At 37.1% G+C, this 27,520-nt stretch overlaps 1 protein-coding gene across 3 annotated transcripts in view; it reads left to right on the forward strand.

Annotated features, from left to right (window-relative positions):
• The window catches only part of DMD (dystrophin), a 2,147,259-nt gene that overhangs the window by 1,399,787 nt on the left and 719,952 nt on the right, over nucleotides 1-27,520 (forward strand). For all 3 annotated transcript variants that reach the window (XM_081564318.1, XM_081564319.1, XM_081564320.1), the window contains 2 exons: nucleotides 14,244-14,345; nucleotides 26,386-26,494. In XM_081564318.1, coding sequence (XP_081420444.1) covers nucleotides 14,244-14,345; nucleotides 26,386-26,494 — 211 coding nt within the window. The remainder of the gene's footprint in view (nucleotides 1-14,243; nucleotides 14,346-26,385; nucleotides 26,495-27,520) is intronic.

Genomic DNA, 27,520 nt, shown 5'->3' on the forward strand with positions numbered 1-27,520 from the left:
CGTCCAGTGTAAATGCATTCAATTTGCTCTGTAATTTCAAAACAGTATACATTAAAAGCTGAGAGTGTACATAACCAATACTTCTGATGCCACAGCTTCCATCTTCTAAATACTTCATTACCTCCTTTGGAAATAATAAATAGCAATTATTCATCATAAGAAGGCACAATCTATATAGTTAATAACAGAAGCCATAATTATTTAACTTGGATTATTTTAATAACAGTTTTAATTTTAAGATGAGAAAGCTCAAGTTGCATTTATAATAATAACATGATAGAACATGCTAGTCATTCAAATGAGATTGATTTTATTGAAATTAATAATTCTGTCAAGCATTCAAAAGGCAAAATATAGAAGCACTCACAAGAAAGTGTAGGATATAACTAAAATTCTACTTATTGACCCATGAAATTACAAAGCCATGCGTGCATACTTTTAATTTTCAGGGCTTTTTGAGAGAACTTTTGTGATTAACATGTAGAGAAAATATGGATAGATAAGCATCTTTGTCTTTTAAATTATTTGAAGAAGGTGATAAGAAACACAAAATTAATAATTCATGGTACCATTTATTACAATATATCTTCTAGTATTAGCATAGTAATAGGTATTAGTGATTTACATAATTGGAGAGATAACACAAAAACAAAATTAGGCACACATCCATATACATTCCTGTGCTTCACTCAAAACTAGGCAAATGTTATCTGAGGTTATATCATGTATATGACATAGGTGAAGTCAGATTTTTTAGAGATAGCTTATTGTTTTACTATTTTTTATATCTTCAATGAGTTATGAATAGAAAAATGACTAAATAAAATTTTAAAAAAGTTAAATAGAATTTTGGATAACTTATAAAATGAGAACAATGATTTAAAGTGGCTTTAGGATAGAGAAGTAATCTGTTCAAAGTATTTCTGATTTAAACAGAGCAAAACAATCAATAGGGTTATGAGATTCCAAATGAGTAATAATTAGGTTGTTTCCAATTTTTCACTAACGTGAACAGTGCTGAAAGTTCACTTGGTAGGTCTTTTCAGTAACCCATGTGACAATACTTCGAAGTAGAACTACTGACATTAAGATCAGTTCAGTCACTCAGTCATGTCCACTGCTTTGCAAACCCATGGACTGCAGCATGCCAGGCTTCCCTGCCCTTCACTATCTCTCGGAGCCTACTCAAACTCATGTCCATCACGTCGGTGATGCCATCCAACCATCTCATCCTCTGTTGTCCCCTTCTCTTGCCGCCTTCAATCTTTACCAGCATCAGGATCTTTTCAAATGAGTCAATTCTTTGCATCAGGTGGCCAAAGTATTTGAGTTTCAGCTTCAGCATCAGTCCTTCCAATGAATATTCAGGACTGATTTCCTTTAGGATTGACTGGTTTCATCTCCTTGCAGTCCAAGGGACTCTCAAGAGTCTTCTCCAACACCACAGTTCAAAAGCATCCATTCTTCGGCACTCAGCTTTCTTTATAGTCCAACTCTGACATCCATACATGACTACTAGAAAAACCATAGCTTTGACTAGACAGACCTTTGTCAGCAAAGTAATGTCTCTGCTTTTTAATATGCTCTATAGATGAGTCATAGCTTTTCTTCCAAGGAGCAAGTGTCTTTTAATTTCATGGCTGAAGTTACCACCTGCAGTGATTTTGGAGCCCAAAAAAACAGTCTCTCACTGTTTCCATTGTGTACCCATCTATTTGCCATGAAGTGATGGGACCTGATGCCATGATTTTAGTTTTGCGAGTGTTGAGCTTTAAGCCAACTTTTTCACTCTCCTCTTTCACTTTCATCAAGAGGCTCTTTAATTCTTCACTTTCTGTCATAAAGATGGTGTCATCTGCGTATCTGATATTATTGATATTTCTTCCAGCAATCTTGATTCCAGATTATGCTTCATCCAGCTTGGCATTTTGCATGATGTACTCTGCATATAAGTTAAATAAGCAGGGTGACAATATATAGCCTTGATGTACTCCTTTCCCAATTTGGAACCAGTCTGTTGTTCCATGTCCAGTTCTAACTGTCGCTTCTTGACCTGCATACAGATTTCTCAAGAGGCAGGTGAGGTGGTCTGGTATTCCCATCTCTTGAAGAATTTTCCACAGTTTGTTGTGATCCACACTGTCAAAAGCTTTGGTGTAGTCAATAAAGCAGAAGTAGATGTTTTTTCTGGAACTCTTGCTTTTTCAATGATCCAACGGATGTTGGCAGTTTGATCTCTGGTTCCTCTGCCCTTTCTAAACCCAGCTTGAACATCTGGAATTTCACAGTTCACATTACTGTTGAAGTCTGGCTTGGAGAATTTTGAGCATTACTTTGCTAGAGTGTGACATTAGTGTATTAGAGTACTATTTACAGTAGAGTCCTACTGACATTAGAGTATTCATATCTTTATTATATATCATAAATTGTTTTCCACAGTAACAGAAAATGACATGAATTTATTAAATTAATTTGTGTATCTGGTTGAACAGGTTTTCATTTCTTGTCCATTCAAACTTTTTAGCTACGAATTGCTTATTTGTATAATTGGCTTGTTGTTGTTGTTCTTGTTGTTTAGTCACTAAGTTGTATCTGCCTCTTTGCTTAGTTTTATTTAAAAAAAAAAAATTTGGAGTCTAGTTCATTTACAATGTTGTGCTAATTTCCTCTGTACAGCAAGTGAATCAGTTATACATATATCCACTGGTTTTGGGGTTTTTTAACATTCTTTTTCATATAAGCCATTACAGAGTATTGAGTAGAGTTCTCTGTGCTGTACAGTGGGTCATTACTATGTGTTTTATACAGTAGTAGTGAATATATGTCAATTCCAATTTCTTAGTTTATTCCTCCCCCACCTTATCCCCTAGAAACCACATTTGTTTTCTACATCCGTGATGCTGTGTCCATTTTGTAAGTTTATTTATACCCCTTTACTTAGATTCCACAAATAAGCACTATCATATAATATTTATCTTTCTATGTCTGACTTACTTCACTCAGTATGATAATCTCTAGGTCAATCTATGTTGGTGCAAATGGCACTATTTGTTCTTTTCCAGTTTTCTATTGATTGTTTGCTTTCTCTTACAAATGGTATGAGTTGTCTGTATATTCTGAATTTTAGTAGCTATACGCATCTAAAATATAGGTCCCTAATTCCTTACCTGAAACCTTACCATAGATTTTACATGAGAAAAATGAAATATGATCACTTTGCTGGAATGGTAGAAATCATAGGAAGTTGCAAGAGCATAAAAAATAAGTATGGCCGACTAGTTGAAGACCTGGGAACCAAAATGAAAGCTAACATGTTGTATGAACCAAAGAAGCGACTTTATTCCATCATATATTGTTTTTCTTCTTTTCAGAAACCTTCACGTTTGCTTTGTTTTCTATACATGCTTACGGAAAAGCTATTTAGAAGAGAAATCTCAGATATTTTGTTGTGTTTTTTTTAATACAAGTTTAATTCAGCTACTCATTTGATTACTTGAGTTTATGGGTTATTGAAGACTTTAGAAAGAGTTGTTTTAGATAATGACTATAATTTTGGTACAGCATTTAACAGTAAAAAACAAAACATCTTTAATTTTATTTGAAGTGTGTATCAATCATGATGTCAGATTGAATTGCTCTTTTCTTTGCTTTCAATGAAAATTACCCTAACTGCTGTTTTATATTTTAAAAAGAAACTTCTAGTCTTTGATAATACTTGATTTTAAAATAAATGATCTCTGTCAAGACTTCAAGAACCTTCTCCATTTACCACATGGATGATAACTTAGGGTTGTGCTATATTGGTTGAAAATAATGCTAATACCACTGGCCAAGGTGAATGTACAAAGCGAGAAAAAGATGATTCAGAGACCTGGAAAAATTACTTTGTTATATATATATATATATATATATATATATATATATATATATATATATATATATATATATTTCAAAGATTTTTAAAAGTCTTTTAAAATCTATGTTCCTTAATCCCTTTGGATTATTTAAAGCAGTGTTTTTAGGGACAATTCAGCTGGAAGGGAAAAATTCAATTATGGTTAGAGTTCATCAGAACCATGTTTAAATGTAGTTTAAGAGTCATAGTGTGCATAGTAGTGCATCTGAAAAAATACGTAAACAGAGTTGCAAACAACGTTCCACAAAGAAAAAGGAAAAAGGAAAGAAAGGTGTTCATATGAAATCCTAGTATTTCGTGTGCACTGGAAATACAGACCATGAGTAGTTAGACAGTCTTTCATTTATTCATTCACATATTCATTAACTCAGTTGTTCTCAATCAGAGGTGATTTATTCTCCAGGGGAATTTGTCAATGTCTGAAAATACTTTTGGTTGGCACATCCAAAAGAGAGGAGGAAGTGCTACTGGCACCTTATAAATAGTGACCAGGGGTGCTGCAAAACCTCTCACAATACATAGCCCCCTACAGCAAACAGTTACCCAGACCGAAATGTTAGTAGTGCTGAGGTTGAGAAGCCCTGATTTAAACTAAAATTGCATATGAATCAAAACTACTTTATTCTGGTTCTAAACCCTGTGATTCATCAAACAAAATCTCATTGTCTATCTGTATCATATTTAAATTCAGATAATCTATAGTATAGTGAATAAGTATGCAAGATATGCACCAGACAGACCAAGGTTCACATCTCACATCCACCATTTGTTTGCTTGTGTCTTAGGCAAGTTTCTTAACCTCCCTTTTAAAATCTGAACCATGTCTGCTGAAAGGCTCTACAATGGAGATTGAATGAGATTAATTAAAATGATTAATGTTAAGTGCATGGCAGAATGTTGGTACTTGGTGAAAGTGTTAGTCTCTCAGTCATGTCTGACTCTTCGTGACCCTATGGACTGTAACCCATCAGGCTTCTCTGTCTCTGGAATTCTCCAGGCAAGAATATTGGAGTCTATGCAAAGTTAATACTGTTACAATTTACTGAAAACTTACTAAGTACTAGGGCTGCCCTGGTGGCTCAGATGGTAAAGAATCTGCCTGCAATGCAGGAGACCTGGGTTCGATCCCTGGGTTGGGAAGATCCCCTGGAGAAGGGAAAGGCTACCCACTCTAGTATTCTGGCCTGGAGAATTCCATGAACTATACGGTCCATGGCGTCGCAAAGAGTCAGACATGACTGAACGACTTTCATTTCACTTTCAATTTATATTTATATTTTATTGTCCATGGTCCCCATTAGAATGTGAAGTTCACAAGAACAGAAAATGTTTCTGTTTTATTCACTGTTATATATCCAGTATCAAAACAGAATTTAGAATATAACAGATGCTCTTATATTCGGTATATATTTACTGAATGAATTGACTAAGATATTGGGGAGAGTTGGGTAAGATTTCATTTGCCAAAGGCATTCTGCTGCCCAAAGGACTTTGAAATCCCATCATTATGAATGGAGGGCTTCTAAGAGTAGCTTCTGGTTATCAGTCGCATTATTTGATGGTTGCACCTATGTGTACTCTTTGATTGGCCTTGAATAGCCTATGTCCCTTAATAGATTCTCTCTTCTTGGCTTCCTAACACTTGCCACTTTAAAAAATCAATACAGCATTATATTTTGTATGTTTGGACAGATTATTTTTGAAATCCATAAATCTCTAAATCAGAAGAAAGCCTCCCTTTGGTGGGCTGCCCTTAATTAGCTCAGAATGGAGAGAGAGAACTTGTCGTTCTTTGTCAATCAGCTTGGCACGTACTTGACAGCCTGCAGTTACAGTGAAGGAGAACTGCGTTGCTGTGGTCTAGCAATCCTAATTGTAGATAAATAAAAGAACAGTCACCCGGCATGAAGGGAAAGAGAAAGAAACTCAACGGCACAATGTTGTGTTTTTCCATCCATCAACCTTCATTTGTCAGACGCTGCCTGACAATCTAGGCCAGGGAAGTCAGGCTCTAACACAATATTGATTCCATTTCATTTTTCGTTTCTTGCCACCCTTTTTAGCAAACAGTTTGTATGTGGAATGAGAGACGGTGCAGTCAATATGTGTGACTAGGGCACATTTATTTTAAAGGTTTACTTTGTTTTTTTTTTTTCTTCCCATAAAGCCGTATATTTATTTGTTTCACTATAACATTGTAATTGTCAGCTCTTGCTGCAGTAACAAATGACCCCCCAATTCCAGGGACTTATAACAATAGATGTTGATTAACCATTCATGTGTCTGCCGATCAGTGGCAGCTTTACGCTACAGTATGGGTCAAGTTGAGATTTTCTCATCCTAGATTGTGGATCTGCTCCAAATGTCTTCTCATCCAGAACCCAGGCTGAAAGAGTAGCTCCTTTATGATACATTATTGTCTCATGGTAAAAGACAGGAACTGGAAGTACTAACAAATCCTGAATTGCCTTTAAAGACCCAGCTCAGAGCTGTCATGCAGTCATGTCTGCGCACAGTCCATTAATCTAAATGAGGTACGTGGTGAAGTCCAAAATCAATGGAGAAGAGAGTATATTCACCCACAGGGCAGACATTTTCACACAGTCAGTGAATAACAGTGAACTAATAAGCCAATCATAATTTTCACAAGCATCTTAGAATTGATTCCAAAATCTTATTTTTTTACATCTCAACATCTCTGAAATTGAAGTATTTGCTACAATCGTGCCTCCAAAGTTAATTTTTTAAAACTTCCTTAGCAATTCATGAGATAATAGTGATTCTTCTCTCCATGATATCTTAGACTTGATAGGAAAACCATTGATTGTGGTGGTTGACAAAACAGTCAAATGGCAGAAAATACTCTTTATAAATAAGGAAATTAAGTGAACAGGCACTTAGGTTTGCTAAAGAATATAGTTGTCATCTTTATATATTTTCTCTGTTTTCAGTAACAGCATATATATCTTATTCAGACAGCTTGTTTGAGTGGAAAACTGTACATTAGATAGATGTTAGACAGATCTCTCTGTCTACCTATTCAGAGATTCATATATATTCATTTGTAGAGTATCAATTAGAAATCAAAGTGCCATCCCCCTGTTTAAAAACCTTTTTGTGGTTTCTCCACTAAGGTCTTGAGGGTGATATAAAAATTCCTTCTTTCCTCTGGTTCTTGCTTCTGCTCCTGCATCATTTCCTCCCATTTCCCCACATGGGATCTCCATGCTGCCTCTGTTTCCAGTCTTTGCACGCACCAGATTCTCTCTTGACTACTTTCCATCATCCATTCCTTTGTCAGCCAGGCATCTGAGCTGTCTGTGTTCCAAGTTTTTGCTCAAACCTTTCTTCTCCAGTAAGGCCTGCCCCTACTCTCTTTTTGTCCCTCAAACACAGACCTGATCAGTTGCCCCTCCATGCCCCATTGTACACTGAACATTGCTAGTCATTACATCAGCTGCAGTCCAAGTTTAATACATGAATGTCTGTATCCTTCTGCCACATAATATTCACAGTTCCTAGCCAAGACTTTGAAATATAGTAAATATTAAATAAATGTTTGTGAAATGAACAAATGAATGTTGGAACATATGTGAAAAGGCTATTGATATCCTTTTTATTTTGTGAAGATGGTAAAGAATCTGCCTGCAATGCAGGAGACACAGGAGATGCGGATTCAATCCCCTGGAGAAGAAAATGACAACCCACTCCAGTGTTCTTGCCTGGAGAATCCCATGCACAGAGGAGCCTGGAAGGCTACAGTCCATGGGGTCACAAAGAGTCAGACACGACTGGAGCGTCTTAGCATACACACACACACATACACACACACACACACACGTGTGTGTGTGTGTGTATGTGTGTGTGTGTATTGATACACTCTAAGGTTAACAACAAGTAAAATGATAGAAATATAAAGAAATTCAAAATAACTAAGGAAAACAAGCCAAAATACATCTCTCTTATATTATCCTTAGTAGCACCAAATTTCTAGTTTAAAAAGAAATGTGTGCATACAATCAGTTTAATATTGAATTAGAAATATAATAGTCAATGAATAAATTTTTTAAAAATATGAGTGTCCATTAATTTGCATATGAGTTGCTACTTTCATCCCCAAAGGTGCTGTTCAGTCTCTTTTAATCACTAACCATTGCTTCGCTTCTTGTCAGGACCAATGCTACCAGCAATATAAGTAATGCTGTCTAAAAAGAAATAAAACTGAAAGTGCTTAGAGAGTTACTCCATTTTGAATGCCTATCAAGGCAGGGTTTTTTTAAAATACAGTGCAATACTTTCCTGGTGAGTATTAATGGTTGTTCCTATTACCTATTCAATAAAAATTACATACTTAAAATTATGCATGAGATTGCAGTGAAGTGTCAGTATAATGATAAAAAAAAAAACCTCTAGTTATAAGGATCTTAACTCCTGTTGCACAATCTTATATTACAGAGGATATATTAAAAATAAGGCAGAGAAAAAAACTTACATGGAAATGTTCTGTTATTAGAAGTGAGTTTTTTTGTTTGAAATCCCATGAAGACTTTCTTTTCTGAATTTTCTTTGAAGTTTAACACTTTCTACTTAGAAAAAAGTGGCCACTATAATTAGCTGTGTTTCCATTGTAGTGGTGAACTTCTTCACCTTATCTTAAATCATATAAAGATGTGAGGTCATTGGGGAGATAAAAGATTTACTCAAACCAATTCTCTGACCTGGATATCATCAGTTTGACAATCATAAACCCACAAAGAGACATTCTTAAAATTTTTTATAGGCTATGTAAGAATTTATTTTTTGTGGGAAAAGGCAGGGTTTTCTTTCATTTACCCATTGGTATGATACTATAGAATGCACTGGAGTTGAAGAAGCGGAGAAAAAAATTAACATTATAGTAAGAAGCATGACTGCCAGTTTTAGCATATGCATGTGTGTACACACAGACACACACACACAGACACATACACATGCTCTACTCAACAAAGGATGAAGTGGAGGTTTAGTGACACACACTTTCTGGTAATAATATCATCTCTGCCATTTGCAAGCTATATGGCCTTGGAAAATTGACCTAATCTCTCTTGGTTTCATCATCTGCAAAATCAGATAATACCCTTTTTGTAGGAGTGTAAGTACGAGGATAAATGTCCAAAAAATAAAGTGTTTGACAGATGGTAAAGTGAAAGTGTTAGTCGCTCAGTTGTGTCCCACTCTTTGCAACCCTATGGACTGTAGCCCTCGCACTCAGTCCATGGAATTCTCCAGGCAAGAATACTGGAGTGGGTGGCCATTCCCTTCTCCAAGGGATCTTCTTGACACAGTAATCAAACCCAGGTCTCCTGCATTGCAGACAGATTCTTTGCTATCTGAGTAATCAAGGAAGCCCAGACACATGGTAAACTTTCAGAAACTCTGTTTTGTTAATATTATTTTATCACTTGATGGGAATCACTTAATATCACTGTAGCAGTTTGTTGATATTTTCAGCACAGTTAATGATTTCAGCAGCTTTTTCTTATCTTTGCATAGTCATGTGATTTGGCTGGTATTTGTTTGTTTGCTTTTCAATTTTTCCATGTCAAGTCTTAATTGCATGAAGGGATATCAATTTTTTTAAATTTTATTTCACATATACTTCCATTTTTTTCAGCTTGATGATCAGCTTCTCATAATGTATTTTTTGACATGAGCTTAAGAAAACTATACTAAAGGACATATGAAAGGAATTTAATCAGTTGACCCTTCAAGCAATAATATTTGACCCTCAATAATAAATCCACATTGCAAATAAATGTGGAAATGTGTAAATTGTAGAAAGTTATCTTCAAAATGGCCTTTCTAAAGTGATTTATCAAAGGTATGATAATCAAATATCTAGTTCTCCAAAAAAATCATAAAGGGGAAGTACTCACAAAGAATTAAGAGCTGAATATGATTTCTCTCACCCATTGCTCTATTTCTGTTGGACCAGTTGTAAATCTCATCCAGGTACTTAAACTCTCCATTTCTTCATTAACGGATGAAGAGATGGCAATAGTGTTGATGGAAGGACATGGTACTAGGAAATATTTCTATAAATGGAAATGATGTGGACTTCCCTGGTGGTCCAGTGGATAAGGAGGGCTTCCCAGGTGCCTCAGTGGTAAAACATCTTCCTGCCAAGCAGGAGACAGAGAAGATGAGGGTTCGGTCCCTGGGTCAGGAAGATCCCCTGGAGGAGGAAATAGCCACCCACTGTTCTTGCCTGGAGAATCCCATGGACAGAGGAGCCTGGTGGCCTACTGTCCATGGGATTGAAAAGAGTTGGACTCGACTTAGTGACTAAACCACCACTACCACCAGTGGTTAAGACTCTATGCTTCCAGTACAGGGAACTGGAGTTCTAGCCCTGATCAGGGAAGGTACTGCTGGCGCATGGTGTGGCCAAAAATTAAAAAAAAAAAAAAAAAAACTTTAATGGAAATGATGTGACTTTGCAATGCTCATTGATCAGAGAACTAAATCTAGGGTGAATTCAGTGTCCTGACGAGGAAATATTTTACTTTCTTTAAGTGCAAAACAGACATTTCACATGGCATCCCACAGCCCATCTAATAAGCACCTCCTTAGAACTTGGAGCTCTAAGTAATATCTAGACTGTCTTCATGTCAGCCTTGCTACTCTTTCTGTTCATTTGCCAGTGAAGATTTTATGAATTAAAATTTGTGTGTTTATTTCCTGAGGGAATTCCTTGTCATAGCAAATGCAGTCTTTTAACCCTGGTTGTTTACCAGTGCCTCCTAAAGAGTGGCATCAATTATTTGTGATCTTTGGAATTATTTATTTTCGATTGAAGACTGCATGCAGGGAGAGCTTCCCCTGTGGTCCAGTGGCTAAGACTCCAGGTTTCCACAGCAGAGGTCACCCGTTCAATGGTTCAATCCCTGGTAGGAAAAATCTGTGTGCCGCTCAGGGCAGCAGGGAGAGGAACCTGTTAGTGCTAATCATTTCCTGCATCCATGAAACAGTGGTAAAATTATTGACTATTTGTGCTCATTGTCTGAAGGTATAGAATTTGGACTGGGTGCCCTTGTAAATCATTCGAAGGGAAGAAGGAAAGATCCAACCCTAACCAAGTACAGTCTGATTTTGAACCTGCTACAATTTTGCCGTTTAAAAAAAAAAATTACATTTAGAACTTTTTATCATAGAGAGTGAGTTAATACTTATAATTGTAGGCTTGTTTCTTCCATAATTATTGTCTCTAAAGGATGTGTGGGTGTGTGTCTGTGTGTTGCACACATACCCATGTAACACATAGAGTTAATGCTGTGGACTCTTTTAACCAAGTGACTACCTCCCACTGCTATTTCTTATAAGAACTGAAGACATAATCCTTCTCAGGAGCATGTGTGAGCACCCACAAGTTATAAGAAATCCTACTGTGCCATATAAGATTACAGTAATTTTGGCTCAGAGGACACCCTGCTGGGATGAGCTGAGAGAGAGCAGGACAAACACAGTGGAGGAAGGAAACAGTGACATGAAGACACGTACACACAGCAGTGGTGGGAGGCTAAGGGCAGGAGGAGGAGGAAGAGGGATACAGGTTAATCAGGAGTTGCTATCCGGGGAAGATTGCCCGGGCCCTGACTGACGCCTGACATTGATTAATCAATACTCCATCCTACTGTTTAACAGGTGTTCCATCCAAAAAGTCTTCTGTAACATTTAACTTCACTTCCTTCAGCTTCAATTTATGCACATTTCTTTGGTCCTCTCTTCAGGAGAGCTAGAGAGCAGCCAGTGGCAAAGAACTTTATATTCATGTATCTAAAGAGGGTGTGTTTGTTTTTTTTTTTTTTCTTTTGTTGTGTTATGTTTTGTTTGGTCTTGTTTTTTGGTCCAACGATCAGACTTCAGTCCTCTCCAGACTAAGGAGAGCAGATTTTTAAAGATAACTGAATCATTCCTCAAATGGCCTATTTAATTTGACTGCTTAATAGTTAATCAGCCTTGATCCTGTGCTTTAAGTGTTTACTCTTTAGAAAGAAAGTTAGTCATTTTGACAGTGATGAGGAAAGATTTCTTTGGTTTCTAAATGTCTTGAAACAAAATTTGGGATTCAGAGCCAAAATAAGAAGTGTGTGTAGTAAAATGGACATTAGAGTTACTGAGATTATTGGAGTTAACTATCGTATTTATCCATACTGACCACAGGCATAAATCATACTTTTTATAACTACATTTTACCTTTTCTCATACCCATTTGAATGCAGAGTTTCAAAGAATAGCAAGGACATATAAGAAAGCCTTCCTCAGTGATCAATGCAAAGAAATAGAGGAAAACAATAGAATGGGAAAGACTGCAGATCTCTTCAAGAAAATTAGAAATGCCAAGGGAACATTTCATGCAAAGATGGGCTCAATAAAGGACAGAAATGGTAAGGACCTAACAGAAGCAGAAGATATTAAGAAGAGGTGGCGAGAATACACAGAACTGTACAAAAAAGATCTTCACGACCCAGATAATCACGATGGTGTGTTCACTCACCTAGAGCCAGACATCCTGGAATGTGAAGTCAAGTGGGCCTTAGGAAGCATCACTGCAAACAAAGCTAGTGGAGGTGATGGAATTCCAGTTAAGCTGTTTCAAATCCTGAAAGATGATGCTGTGAAAGTGCTACACTCAATATGCCAGCAAATATGTAAAACTCAGCAGTGGCCACAGGACTGGAAAAGGTCACTTTTCATACCAATCCCAAAGAAAGGCAATGCCAAAGAATGCTCAAACTACCGCACAATTGCACTCATCTCACATGCTAGTAAAGTAATGCTCAAAATTCTCCAAGCCAGGCTTCAGCAATACGTGAACTGTAAACTTCCAGATGTTCAAGCTGGTTTTAGAAAAGGCAGAGGAACCAGAGATCAAATTGCCATCATCCAATGGATCATCGAAAAAGCAAGAGAGTTCCAGAAAAACATCTATTTCTGCTTTATTGACTATGCCAAAGCCTTTGTCTCTGTGGATCACAATAAACTGTGGAAAATTCTGAAAGAGATGGGAATACCAGACCACCTGACCTGCCTCTTGAGAAATCTGTATGCAGGTCAGGAAGCAACAGTTAGAACTGGACATGGAACAACAGACTGGTTCCAAATAGGAAAAGGAGTATGTCAAGGCTGTATATTGTCACCCTGCTTATTTAACTTATATGCAGAGTACATCATGAGAAACACTAGCTGGAGGAAGCACAAGCTGGAATCAAGATTGCCAGGAGAAATATCAATAACCTCAGTCATGCAGATGACACCACCCTTATGGCAGAAAGTGAAGAAGAACTAAAGAGCCTCTTGATGAAAGTAAAGAGAAGAGTGAAAAAGTTGGCTTAAAGCTCATCATTCAGAAAACTAAGATCATAGCAATCCAGTCCTATTACTTCATGGGAAATAGATGGGGAAACAGTGGAAACAGTGGCTGACTTTATTTTTCTGGGCTCCAAAATCACTGCTGATGGTGATTGCAGCCATGAAATTAAAAGACACTTATTCCTTGGAAGGAAAGTTATGACCAACCTAGACAACATATTAAAAAGCAGAGACATTACTTTGCCAACAAAGGTCTGTCTAGTCAAGGCTATGGTTTCCAGTAGTCATGTATGGATGTGAGAGTTGGATGGTGAAGAAAGCTGAGCGCTGAAGAATTGATGCTTTTGAACTGGGGTGTTGGAAAAGACTCTTGTTAGTCCCTTGGACTGCAAGGAGATCCAACCAGTACATTCTAAAGGAGATCAGTCCTGGGTGTTCATTGGTAGGACTGATGTTGAAGCTGAAACTCCAATACTTTGTCCACCTTGTGCAAAGACCTGACTCATTGGAAAAGACCCTGACGCTGAGAAAGATTGAGGGCAGGAGGAGAAGGGGACGACAGAGGATGAGATGGCTGGATGGCCTCATCGACTTGATGGACATGGGTTTGGGTGGACTCCAGGAGTTAGTGATGGACAGGGAGGCCTGGCGTGCTGTGGTTCATGGGGTCGCAAAGAGTCGGACATGCCTGAGTAACTGAACTGAACCTTTTCTGAAAAATAGCAAGTGTCTTCTCTGTTTCTACATAATAGTATTATGACAATTCAAGTAAATTGGGGATAATTTTTTTAAACTTTCATATGTAGCACAAAGACCTCTATTTCTTTTCTCTGCCCTGAAAACTACTTTGTGCCCCTCTGTACTTCACAGAAATTGATCTGCAATACATGTGGAGTCTCCAAGGGTATATTTAAATTTAGTAATTTTATTGCTAACTGTGAAGTTAATCTGCACTGTATGTGCTCTTTTTCCCCAGGAAACTGAAGTAGCAGTTCAAGCTAAACAGCCGGATGTGGAAGGGATTTTGTCTAAAGGGCAGCATTTGTACAAGGAACAACCAGCCACTGAGCCAGTGAAGGTAATGAAGCAACCTCTAGCAATATCCATTACCTCATAATGGGTTATGCTTCCCCTATTTATAATCGATGAAATAACTTGTAAAGAAATATTGGCCATCCTGCAATAGCAGAGGCAGAGCTGTCTTTTTGATCAACATATCCTATTTATATATTGTGATCTTAAGGCTATTAACGAGTCATTGCATTAAAGGACTCATTTCTGTCCTGGTGTGCTGCCATCAATACAAAAAGTAGTCCCACCTTCAAGGTAGATTAAATTCTTTGAGGCTTTATTGCGTTGCTTGCCAGGCTTGATGCTTTTCATATTGTTTGGCTTCATTCAAATCAAGCTACTGCATCATACTGTCTGTCTCCAGCAGCTGTAAAGAATCACAATATGGTCCATGACCTTTCTTTTCTCTGTTGCTCTTTCTCATGAAAGAGGAAAATCGGCATTTGGGCATCAGTACTTTATTGGGTCAAGAATTTTTAGTGAAATGTCATGTAATTACTTCTCTCTTTGATCAAAAAAAAGCTGGCCTGAGAGAAAGGTTTCTACTTCTTTCCTTTCCCCATGTGCATTTTGGAGTCTGGGGCACATTTATTCACAGGCTATTTATTACATGAGGAGAGAAATGGAAAACCAGTTCCGTTCTCAAAAAATAGGTAATCAATGGCTTTCATTTGCAAATGAGAGTCCAAGTGATAAGTAGAAGTTAGGTATAGGTTACCTTATTTTCTGTACCTGACCAAAATTATAATGCCCCCATTATGATGAAGGTTCCTGAGAGCCTATAATGGTGGCTGTTTATTGATCAGTCCTGGCTTCTCTAGCTAATGTTGCAGGCTGAGATTTAGTGAGCCTCACCCTCATGTTTAAAACTGCTCTAAAACAGTGCAGGTCAATAACCTCATTATACAGAACTAGTTTGTCCTTGCAAATAACATTACCATGACTTACACTCTGTCTCCAAGTCACTGCTTATGCTTGGCCCAAGCTTCATTTCTAGAAAATTGTTTGTTTTCCTTACAGTTTACAAGAGGGTTTTCTTAGATAAATTTAAAGGTTTGGGCTAAATGTAATATCCAAACAGCAGGTGCTGAAAGGCCCAGATTTCCATGGTAGATATCCATAGACATTTATACAGGAATACATTGCCCCCACTGCAAACATCCTCCCAAAGTAATTTGCATCCAGTCCAGGCCTGGAATGATCATTTTCATAAGGTAACACCATGTATAGTTTTAGATTGGAGAGCTAGAGAAGGTCCTGAAAGTAGCAAGTTTCAAGGTTTCTTTTGTGTTTTTTTAAATATAAATTTATTTATTTTAATTTGAGGCTAATTACTTTAGAATATTGTAGTGGTTTTGCCATACATTGACATGAATCCACCATGGGTGTACATGTGTTCCCCATCCTGAACCCCCCTCCCACCTCCCTCCCCATCCCATCCCTCTGGGTCATCCCGGTGCACCAGCCCTGAGCACCTCAGGGTTTCTTTTGATGCACTAGAGAAAGCCAGTCCCAAGCAGCCACCTTTCTTGATTAACAGAGTGACTTTCATAGCAAGCAATGAGATGGACACATGGACCATTTTGTAGATCTGCTCTTACCTACTCATGCTTGATCCTCAAAGAGTTTATGCAGGATTTGACATAATTGCTACAGATTACAAATATGCCTTACAGTTGGCTTTTGCTTTTGAGCCTATGCAAGAAAAGAGGCAGAGCCTTCATTGAAAGTCAGTGAGAAAATTTGTTTTCATTGTATGTACACCATCCAAACCTTGAGGCTAATTGGTCATATCCTCAAATTCTGGGCCACTATGAGTTCAGAACTGGGGTCTCTAATTTCTACTGCAGCATTAGTGACAGAAGAGGGGGATTACCTTCCTGAAATGAGAGAGCAGGGGGGTGTTAACTTCCTTGTCTTTCACATCCCTGGAAACCGTTGTGTAGAGTCAACCCTCTTCTTTCTTTTCTTTTCCCTCCCTTCACCATGTCCTTTCAAATCATTTAAGCTTAAATGAAAACTCCTCCCTGCTCTGCCATTTACCCCTCAAGTTGGGAGAGGAATCACCATATCAGGTTCATAGTGGCCAAAGGGCAAAATTGATTTGGGAGATCAGGAGTGAGGAGAAATAGAATATTCATGTGCAGCTTTTGATAAGGACCATGACCTTGGAAATTCTCGAAGATTAGCTGGGGCATCTGGTATCCTGAAACACTAGAGGCTCAGAAGCTACCTCATCATTAAGGATAAAAGCACTCTGAAAGCTGACAAATGTTGGAAGAGGAAAAGGGAAAGAAGCTAGGATATAGAGTGGTTTCCTCCTGTGTAATAACAAAATATTAAAGGATGCTATCTAAAGCTGACAAAAAAGAAAAATGAAGACAAAAAAAAAAAAAAAACAAAAAACGGAAGCAAATAAACAAACAAAAAAACTACCTCATCCTTCAAAACCTGGAACCCAGCAATAGAAGGTACCAAGCTGGGGGAACTGTTTAAATCTCTGCATGGATCAAAAACTTCTGTTTAAAGATTAGGGATGATTTTTCTAAAGGGTGAGCCATTGCTCTGCTAGTACATAAATCAAGCCTGCATTTAACTTTGACTTCATATATCAAAATTTTAAATTTTACTATTCCTAATGCCTTTCCTCCTTAACTTTCAGGTTTCTCACCCTTTAATAGAAGGAGAAAGGGTACAAATAGCCTGCAATACATTTTCATGACAAAAGTTTGGTTTTTGATTTGGGGAGGAGGTACATTTGGAAAATATAACAATTATACAGAAGATGATGATAGTCTTCTAAAGGAAAATGAAAATCCCTCATGGTGTGTATATAAGATCCAGTATTTAAATGGATAATTAGTATGTCCACCACTTTCAGACATTCTAATTAAGGACACAGCAGAGAATGGTTCTGTTTCTTAGAAAATTGGCTGTCTATTGGCACCTCTACATTCTACATCAGACAGGCTGTCTGCTTACCTCCTACGCTAACCTCCCAAGCAGAGTCCTCTTTAAGAGCTTGGCTCATCCCTGTTCAGTTTTTCTTCTTTTTTTTTTTTTTTTTTTTTTTGCCCTTCACTCCATCAACTTCTGTAGGGTTTCCTTAATTTTCAAAGATGGTAAAATTTTAGTTTATTTTTCTGTCATCCATAACTGATCAACTTCTTATTTTCTGTGAGAACTTCCTCTTAAAGATTTAACATATATTAGGGGGCAGTTCTACTAATGACATAAATGTAGCACTAGATCTGTGATGCAAATTTACTGGGAAAATCTTAAAATAAGATAATTGAAGAAGTAAGCATCTTTGTTTTGCTTTCTATCTCCTCTGTCTCTCTCTCCCCTACAGACACACACACACACACACACTTTTATTTCATTTGATTTGTACCTTGTTCCTTAATCTTAACTTCAGAAGCTGTTGAAGATTGCTTGGATAAGTTCAATAAATTGTTGAATATTCTGCTTAAGCTATACTTTTGGTAATAATACTTTATGGTAATGCTGTTGGTGGAATCACTTTAATATGTTCCATTTTCACAGAATAATGAGTAGGTTCCTCAATAGCCCCGAATTTAGCAGTTAAAAAGCAACAAAGACAATTGCCTTCAGTAGCAACAATATTTACTACAAAAAAGAAAAGCCATTTGTTATTTGATTTAAAAATTGTTTAGTTCTTTAGAACATAAACATTTGGATGACATTCTCTTATATTTGCACTTTCTTTAACTTTAATTCTGGAACACCACTCTTCTTGTTAAAAATTTTTAATGTGTCTATATATTTTGAAATACTTATAGCACCTTCCATTATTAGAACTGAGAACATTAATGAAATTTAAAATGTCTTAGTTACTTGGTGAAGTGATAAGATCACACCAGCTGGTTTGCTTTGCTAACTTTTTAAATTATCCAAAAAAATCTTAACATGAATCTAATAATATGTTTTATTACTGCTCTTGAATTTTTTTTTAATGTTAAGAGAAAAAATGAGGTGTTAGGAGCTTTCTGTATTTGGCCAAAGGGTCCCACCCCAACCTTTAACACAAAAATAATTGCTATAAACAAATGGTCAAGAGGGCAATTGCCATCTCCCAGGCATCATTTCCTCCAATATAAGCTGCAGAATGACAGCATCATTAGTCATTTTCAATTATAGTCAGTCACAACCAGGGATGTTTCATTTTCCCAGCTGTTTTGTTGTTAATTAACTAGATTAAGCTGTTTTTTTTTTTTTTTCCCCTCCTGAGTTTGTTCTATGGCCAACATCAACATTTGAAATTTTGAAAAACTCTTTGGGATTATTTTTTTTTTTGCCTGATAATTCAAAATATATCACTCACCACAGATGTGCATCTGAAAATTTATATACGATATAGAAGGTCAAGTGGTGTCTTGGTGAAAATGTTGCCCAATTACATATTATGGTTATAACAGTACTTGGATTTTTATAAATCATCTATCAGGCTATGATCTCATTTACATGGTGTAACTATTTTTTTTTGTAACATCAGAATCAATAGCAAGATAACAGATATGAGTCTATCCCCCAGATGAACAGATCCATTTTGATTGACTCATTTGATAAGCACAATTTCCATGTCAATAGTAATAGAAACAGTTCAGGGAAGAATTATAGGGAGTAACAATATTAAAGAGATTTTATAATTTATTAATAGATGAGTATCAGAATTTCATTTTTTAATACAAATAAGTTTTACAACTGAGTAAAAAGTCTTGACCATGAGAGATTGAATCAGTGCTAATCACTTATGCTTGAATATGAGGAGAACCCCGCTTTTCCACTGAGAAGATAAAATTTATAATAAATTTTTGAGCAATTGATAGAATCATTTAGGAATGTGGATGAGATTGTCAAATGCCTAGTTATATTTAATTTCTTAATTGATTAGCACTTCCAATAGTTGAAATCTCACATTTTATAAAATAACACGCTAATTAGGAATATTGCTTTTGCCACATTTGTATTTTATGAAAAGAGTTCATTCACACACGCGCACACATACACTCACACACATATATTCCAGAATTCTAGAGCTTACTGTCTTCCTTCTAAGTTATTTGCAGTATGGCAGTGTTTTAATCCCCAAATGGTGCAGTCAAAGCTCTCTGTCCAGAGACAACTAGAACATACCTAACAGTTTTTATCTGGAAAGCGAAAGGATTAAAGCAGGGCAGAGTTAAGAAGTAGTAACAGTGCCTCCTATTTGTCATTTTTGTGGTGGCATAGTGGCCTTGTCTCTGTCTTACCCCAAACATGGCTCTTAGGTGTCCATATCTCTGTATAGTTTATTTTCTGTGGCTGTTTGTGTTTACTTGAGACCATCATACCTAGCTAACTGCCATTTACCCGAAGGCCTGGTTTTCACTTCCTCAATGTTATCGCTGGAATATTTATCCCTAACTTCAGTGCCCATTCCCAAAATATTAGGAGAGATAATCTTTTCATTATTCTTAGATGTGAATTATGTATCACCCCATCAGAATAACTTATTGTTTAGCTTTTTAAAACTATCTTTAAAATATTTGCTTACAACAACTTTTACCACTGGTAAATGTGAAGGTATATCCTAGGAATAGTTGTTAATAGTTTATCAATTTTCTTCACTTCCTTTTTGTTTTATTAACCAATTCTGGCAGATAACTTCTATATGCATCCCAAATTCATATCTCTTGAGAGTATTTCAGGGTACTGTGCAACTTTGTTGTTCAAAATAAAACAATTGAAACACAAAAGACATTATAACCTAATATGAACTGACTCTTTTTGTGAGAAAATATTTTGGGGAAGAGTGTCAATTTAGTCTTACTCAGTAGCTCATGCTGGAACTGGACAAGCATTTTAGAGATTTGAATTTCACCTCTGGTCCTCAGTTGTATTAATTGCATTTATAGACACAGACATGGAGACATAGATGTTTCAGTTACAATATTCACATGTATGTCTATGTATATAAAGTCATAGCATGATTCATTTATTTATGTAACAGTAATATCATGCCAAAGATTAACACAAGAGAAAAATACAGGGTTTAAAAATTTTGAATATCCCAAACATAAGTAGTTCAGAATTATATTCCATTTTACATTTAAAAAGGAAACCTATATTCAGAAATAATTTTTTGTAATTAATTTTCACTCTTCATAAAGAAGAAATTTCACAGTTTGATATAATTGTCTTGACATTTAATGACTAACTCCAGGTAAATTATACACACACACACATACACACACACACAATGGAGAATAATGCTCAGGTACAAATGCCCCCTAGAATGAATTTCATTTTTCCCTTTAAAAAAAAAATGATCTCAGAGTTTCTCCTTTTTGGTAAAACATGAATCCACTATGACTGCTGAGTTTTGAGCTCTTGTGAGGAAATCCTGGGATCTGCAGTTTTGCTTAGCATATTCAAAGTCTGAAAACTGGACATCTAATCAAGAGTAGGACTTGATAACTATTATCCCACTGATTTTATATTTACAAATGTTGGAATTTAGACATACATTTGATTCCTTTGCATTTGGTTAAAGATTAACATCATTTGCAAATCATCACCTTTTACATTTTTTTATGGGCACAGCTTAAAGTTTATTATGTGAAGAATGCTGCATTAGTTGCTGCAGCCAAACATTTTTTGCTACCTGAAGGAACTTTACAGCCTAATAGAAAAGATGAGAGAATAAAAAATAAGGGCACAGGCCAGGGAACAAAAAAGAAAAGCAGAACCAAATTAAAAAGAATAATATATATATATATATATATTATAATATCTATTATTTATTATATATAAACATGTAAATTTATATATAATAAGTATAGTATTTATTATATTTATAATAATAAATATATTACAATAATCAATTGACTTAATAATAATACATTTATGCCAATAGTATAAATATAATAAATAATATATATTTATATATAAATACTATATATTTATCCATAATATATAAATAGTCAGTTTCAACTCTTAAGTACAACAGGTACTTGAAAAAGTTGTAAGAGTGTTTTTGTGACCAGCTGAATCAAAATCTATAGCCATTTTATGTGATGTCATTTGCTAATATTTATAAAAGATTGGGTAACATACACTTCTGAGCTTCTTTGTGGTATCAGATGTTTGTGGTACACTGGGGGCTGCTACTTAATTTTTAAAATCTCTACATCTGAAATTATATAAATACCTTATTTACCCATCTGGAAAAAACAATGGGCAAAATAACATTCTAATAAATGAATAGACCATTCAGAATTTTATGTATTAATAAAAGAGAATTGAATATATAAACATGTTATTTTCAGGATAATCTAAACCAAATCTTTTAAGCATTGAAATATTTTCATTTAAACTATCTTAATGAAAACTTTTATTGACTATCTTCTGTTTTGCTTCATTAAGCAGTGCATAATAACTAACCAACAATTTTATAGTACTTTACAGTTCACAGAGTTCTTTTCATTTAAAAGATCTCATTTAGTTAATCCAACAAAGCTATGAGTTAGGTGGTAGTATTGTATACATGTTTCAAGGATGATGAATTTGACTGACCTACTTGATTTTGCTAGTGATCACAAAACCAGTAGTAATGAGTTAGGACTGAAATCCAGGACTTCGGATACTAAAACATAGTGTAATTTAAAACTTTCTTAATTTTTAGGGTCATCATTATAAGCATCAATCACTGTTCCATTTCATTGTACAGTTACTGATGCTGAAAAAGCTTCTCTGCATGGGTGCCAAACTGAGTCTCAGAGACAGAGTTTTGGGTGAAGTAAAAGAGATCAGCTTTATTGCTTTGCCAGGCAAAACTGTGCGTCCCTATGTGGGAGAATTGGGTGAGGAGTTTTATAGAAATGGTTCAAGGGCTGGATTGCTGATAAGGATAAGGGTGTGGACACGGCCTGCATTTTGGCCTCAGGGGTCTCCTGATGAGCTTCTGTGGATCTTGAGGTTATCAAACCTTGTCTCTGAAATGAAGAATGCTTCATCAAGTAGTTAACATCTTCCATTTGTTGGAGGTTTTAGTTCTGCAGAAGAGCTCAAAGATATCCTTATGTGTATCCCTTGAGGCGGAACCAAGAGCCTGCATCAAGGCTGCTTTGCTGTTTCTTGACTGCTCCTCCATTTTCTTTGCATCCCCTCCCTTCCCTGAGTAGCAACTGTTGGAACCTGAACTTTGGAACACAGGGAAAGTCATGGAGGCTGAATGAAGCTGCTTTCCTACCAACGAGAAATAAGGGACAGAGAAAGGTTTTTGTGCCCAGGATCCCCATAGGGTCCTGCTCAATTTCATTGCACACATGGAATATGAAGTTCAGTACTGGTCACTGCGTCTTCAGTTGAGACCCAGATGAAATAGTTAATTTTATTTCGAGGCAGGTTGTTAGATAAACACTTTACATATTTAAAATCTAACTCAGTGCAGTGAGATGCTTACACCATGAAAAGAAAGTGAAACCTAAGCCAACTGTTCAGTTGAGTTCAGTTAGTTGCTCAGTCATGTCCAACTTTTTGCAACCCCATGAACCACAGCACGCCAGGCCTCCGTATCCATCACCAACTCCCAGAGTCCATCCAAACCCATGTCCATCGAGTCGATAATGCCATCCAGCCATCTCATCCTCTGTCATCCCCTTCTCCTCCTGCCCTCAATCTTTCCCAGTGTCAGGGTCTTTTCCAATGAGTCAGCTCTTCACATGAGGTGGACAAAGTATTGAAGTTTCAGCTTCAACATCAGTCCCACCAATGAACACCCAGGACTGATCTCCTTTAGGATGGACTGGTTGGATCTCCTTGCAGTCCAAGGGACTCTCAAGAGTCTTCTCCAACACCACAGTTCAAAAGCATCAATTCTTTGGCACTCAGCTTTCTTCACTGTCCAACTCTCAATTCCATACATGACCACTGGAAAAATCATAGCCTTGACTAGATGGACCTTTGTTGACAAAGTAATGTCAGCTTTTTAATATGCTGTCTAGGTTGGTCATAACTTTCCTTCCAAGGAGTAAGCGTCTTTTAATTTCATGGCTGCAAGCACCATCTACAGTGATTTTGGAGCCCAGAAAAATAAAGTCAGCCACTGTTTCCACTGTTTCCCCATCTCTCTGCCATGAAGTGATGGGACCAGATGCCATGATCTTAGTTTTCTGAATGAGGAGCTTTAAGCCAACTTTTTCACTCTCCTCTTTCACTTTCATCAAGAGGCTCTTTAGTTCTTCTTCACTTTCTGCCATAAGGGTGGTGTCATGTGCATATCTGAGGTTATTGATATTTTTCCTGGCAATCTTGATTCCAGCCTGTGCTTCCTCCAGCCCAGCGTTTCTCATGATGTACCCTGCGTATAAGTTAAATAAGCAGGGTGACAATATACAGCCTTGACATACTCCTTTTCCTATTTGGAACCAGTCTGTCGTTCCATGTCCAGTTCTGTTGATTCCTGACCTGCATACAGGTTTCTCAAGATGCAGGTCAGGTGGTCTGGTATTCCCATCTCCTTCAGAATTTTCCACAGTTTATTGTGATCCACACAGTCAAAGGCTTTGGCATAGTCAATAAAGTAGAAACAGCAAATTCCCATCTCTCCTCGCCTACTCACTATGGGGCCGTATGCTTACTGAGTGTAAGAGTGGGCAGATCTCAGCAGTATGTAAGTCAATCTCTAATCTCTCTCTCTCTTCCTCTCCCTCTTTGTCTCTCAGCATATACAGGTGACTTCCTATAAGTTATATAATGTATGAGACCATTTGCTGCACCCTTATCCCTTCAATAAGTGACCCAAGATCATGACGTTTTCAGATAGCTACTTTTACATTTATTGTCTCTTCCCTATTATCTATTGCTATTTGTTGTTGTTATCAACTTGGTTACTTCTAGTTCCTCTTGTTATTCTTTCCCTGTGAACTCACTGCAATTTAGCAGGGGAATCAAAAGACCAAATACATACATATATATATATATTAATTCGCCAGCCTTGGATAATATTTAATTCTCAATGTTTAGAAATATTTAATTCTCAATGTTTTCTCAGGACAGAAAAATATCTTCCACATGTCATGACTTTCAATGGTAGTTTTCCCTCACTGATCAGAGGCATTTTATTTTGTTGTTCGCTTTTGGATTCAAGGCTTTTGTTTTAATAAATAAAAAGAAATAATATTCATTGATGTGATAGTAAACACTTAACAGCATGTACTCTGGGAGAAGAAATTAAAAGCCCTGACTTGACATGATGTCAGACATAATAGAATAAATAACCTTAAGAGCACAGATGATAGTTAGAATAGGAAGTGATAACTTTTTACTATTTATTTTAGTATTTTATTCCCTTGACAGCTTTGCTTAAGTGGGATTTTTCAAGAAAATTAAGTCCTATAGAAAATGATTTAAGACCTATTTTCTTTTTTTTTTTATATAAATTTATTTATTTTAGTTGGGGGCTAATTACTTTACAATATTGTAATAGTTTTTGCCATACATTGACATGAATCAGCCATGGGTTTACATGTGTTCCCCTTCCTGGACCACCCACCCACCTCCCTCCCCATCCCATCCCTCTGGGTCATCCCATTGCCCTGGCCCTGAGCCCTTGTCTCATGCATCGAACATGGAATTATGTGAAACAGAAGACCTATTTTCTTATTTTTATCAAGGATGATACATATCTACTCCATTGTAGATGGATAGGTAATTCATTGCTTATAACGGATGCCTTAGGCTTTGGTCCTGGACAATCAATATCAGTATCAACTGGAAAATTGTTAGAAGTGTCAATTCTTGGGCCCTACCCAAGACCTGCTGAATCTAGAATTCTGAGGTTGAGAGCCAGCAGTCAGTGGTTTAACAAGACTTCCAGGTGATTCTGATGGCCCCAACATATGAGAACCACTGCTCCAAAGTATTATGATAAATTATCCCTCCAATCCATTGAGAAAGTTTGACCCGGGACCTTTGAGTCCTCTGCTTCCAGCTAGCGGAAAGGGAAAGAATGGATGGAGAAACCTCTCTCAATTTTTATAAGGATCAGCTCAGAACTGACAAATATTACCTCTCCTCATATTCTACTGGCAGTAAGTTATCTTATGATTATCCAGTGTTACACTGGAAGTGGCTTGGATCTGCTCCTGAGGACCAATTAGCAAATTTTCAGGCACTTTGTAAGCTACTTGATGTTCTTTTGGTAACTAAAATTGGCTATAGTTGGATCATCTACACCACAGAAATTAGCAAACACTAAAATCGATTTGTTTCTTTGTTTTCCCCGGAAGGCCACTTGTTAACATATACACATCACTGACCATATGCAGGCTTGGCTGACCCTACTGCAGCTAAAATGACCCTCAAAATGGCCCTGCTTTGAACCAAATTGGCTGAGCCTTTACATTCTCACCTTGATCAGTCTTTGAATAAGGGCTGCCCTGGGAAGGGCAAGTCTTTAGGCAAGGCAGATCACCACAGCAGAGACAGTCCCAGAAGGAACTGACACCTGACACCTGAAGGATGTCTACTGACATCTTCTTCACCAGTTGGGAGAAGAGTCCTTCCTTAGAGTGGACTCAGAGGCTTATCCCCCTGTGTACCTCAGCCCCTCCTTCCAAGTGTTGCTAATAGGATTGATCTGGGGCGAGCCAGGGCAGTAAGATATTTTTAATGTCCTCTGGAAAATTCTGGTATGCAGCCACACTAGATAGTATTTAAAACAGTCAAGCCAATTGCTGAGATGACATTTTTTGTTTATTTGTTTTGCTTTCAATAATGTTTGCACTCTACGTCCTTTCAATGAAATTGTGCCTGGAGCAAGAGCCTGTATGCAGCAAACAATCAATAAAAATTTGTAGGGAGGTTGGCTGAAGTACTTAATTAAAATACCTTTGAAAGGAATTCCACCCAGAAAAGTTAATTTAGAAGTAAAATATGATAGAAATACAATAATGTATTCACAAAATAAATTAATAACTCAGTGAATTAAGTTACTGCAAGATGTTAATCGAATAAATAACATGCATGCTTTTCTATTAAAGAGAAAGTTAGAAGATCTGAGCTCGGAGTGGAAGGCGGTAACCCACTTACTTCAAGAGCTGAGGGCAAAGTGGCCTGGCCCAGCCCCTGGACTGACAGCAATTGGAGGACGTAAGTATGCTGGATCGCATTCTCTGTGGCTTTGGACATTTGCTCAAAAGCACAACAGTGAGATGCTCCCTGGGTTCAAGGGAAAATGAGTTACAATGCTGAAAATAGAAATAAACTTGAGTTATTTACAATGCAAAATGTCTTAGAGCTAGGTTGCTTGGAAAGAGACTGATTGAGCCTATGGAGTCACCAAAGTATATAGGGGTGTGCTCTCCAGAAATGTACCTACAGTGAAGAAAGATGCATAGCAGAGATAGCAGAAGGGGGTGGGGGCCTGCAGGGTGATTTGACTGCAAGAGAGGCCTCAGCCTGCTCCACAGGAGCCTTAGGGCTGAGTGGGTTGTCCAGAGCCCTCCTGAATTGCAGGAATAGAGCTTGGCCTTTGCATTCCTGAACCAGCCAGCCTTTGCCCAGGGGATGCCCACTGGAAGGAAAAAGAGATCTTAGAAGAGTCTTCTGGGGCCAAAGGCAATTCTCAGTAAGAAATACCATCAACTATCAGTGCTTCCAGTCAGATCGATGGGTGTGTTGTTCCTGAAGAGGGAATCAGGGTAGAGCCTCCAAGACTAAATACCTAAGGACCCCATCTCAATGAATCCTATATCCTTTAGATAATCTTATTCAAATATGCCTACACAGAGACTTCCCTGGCAGTCCAGTGGTTAAGACCCTGTGCTTTCACTGAAGAGGGCACAGGTTCAATCCCTGGTCAGGGAACTAAGATCCTGCAAGTCACACAGTGTTACCAAAAATATAAAAATTCCCCAAACCACAGAAATACACACAGTCCTCCTAGCACTTCCCTCTGTTCCATCTGAAGACAATCTTAAGAGTTCTTCCATTTTTAGTTCAAGAAAAAGGAAAATGGACCATGACTGCCACAAGTAGACTTGGGAGAGGAATGTTTCTTCATTTAGCTATAGTTTTAACTTTTGTTTTTACTGCATCTTTTCATTCTATTCTTTTTCACCTTCTATTCATTTCTTAGTAGAAGGTATGCCTAAAAGTTCATGGCAATATTAAGGC

This window comes from Giraffa tippelskirchi, chromosome X (genome assembly GCF_054371585.1).
Source record: "Giraffa tippelskirchi isolate mGirTip1 chromosome X, T2T-mGirTip1v1.2.pri, whole genome shotgun sequence".
NCBI classification, from domain to species: domain Eukaryota; kingdom Metazoa; phylum Chordata; class Mammalia; order Artiodactyla; family Giraffidae; genus Giraffa; species Giraffa tippelskirchi.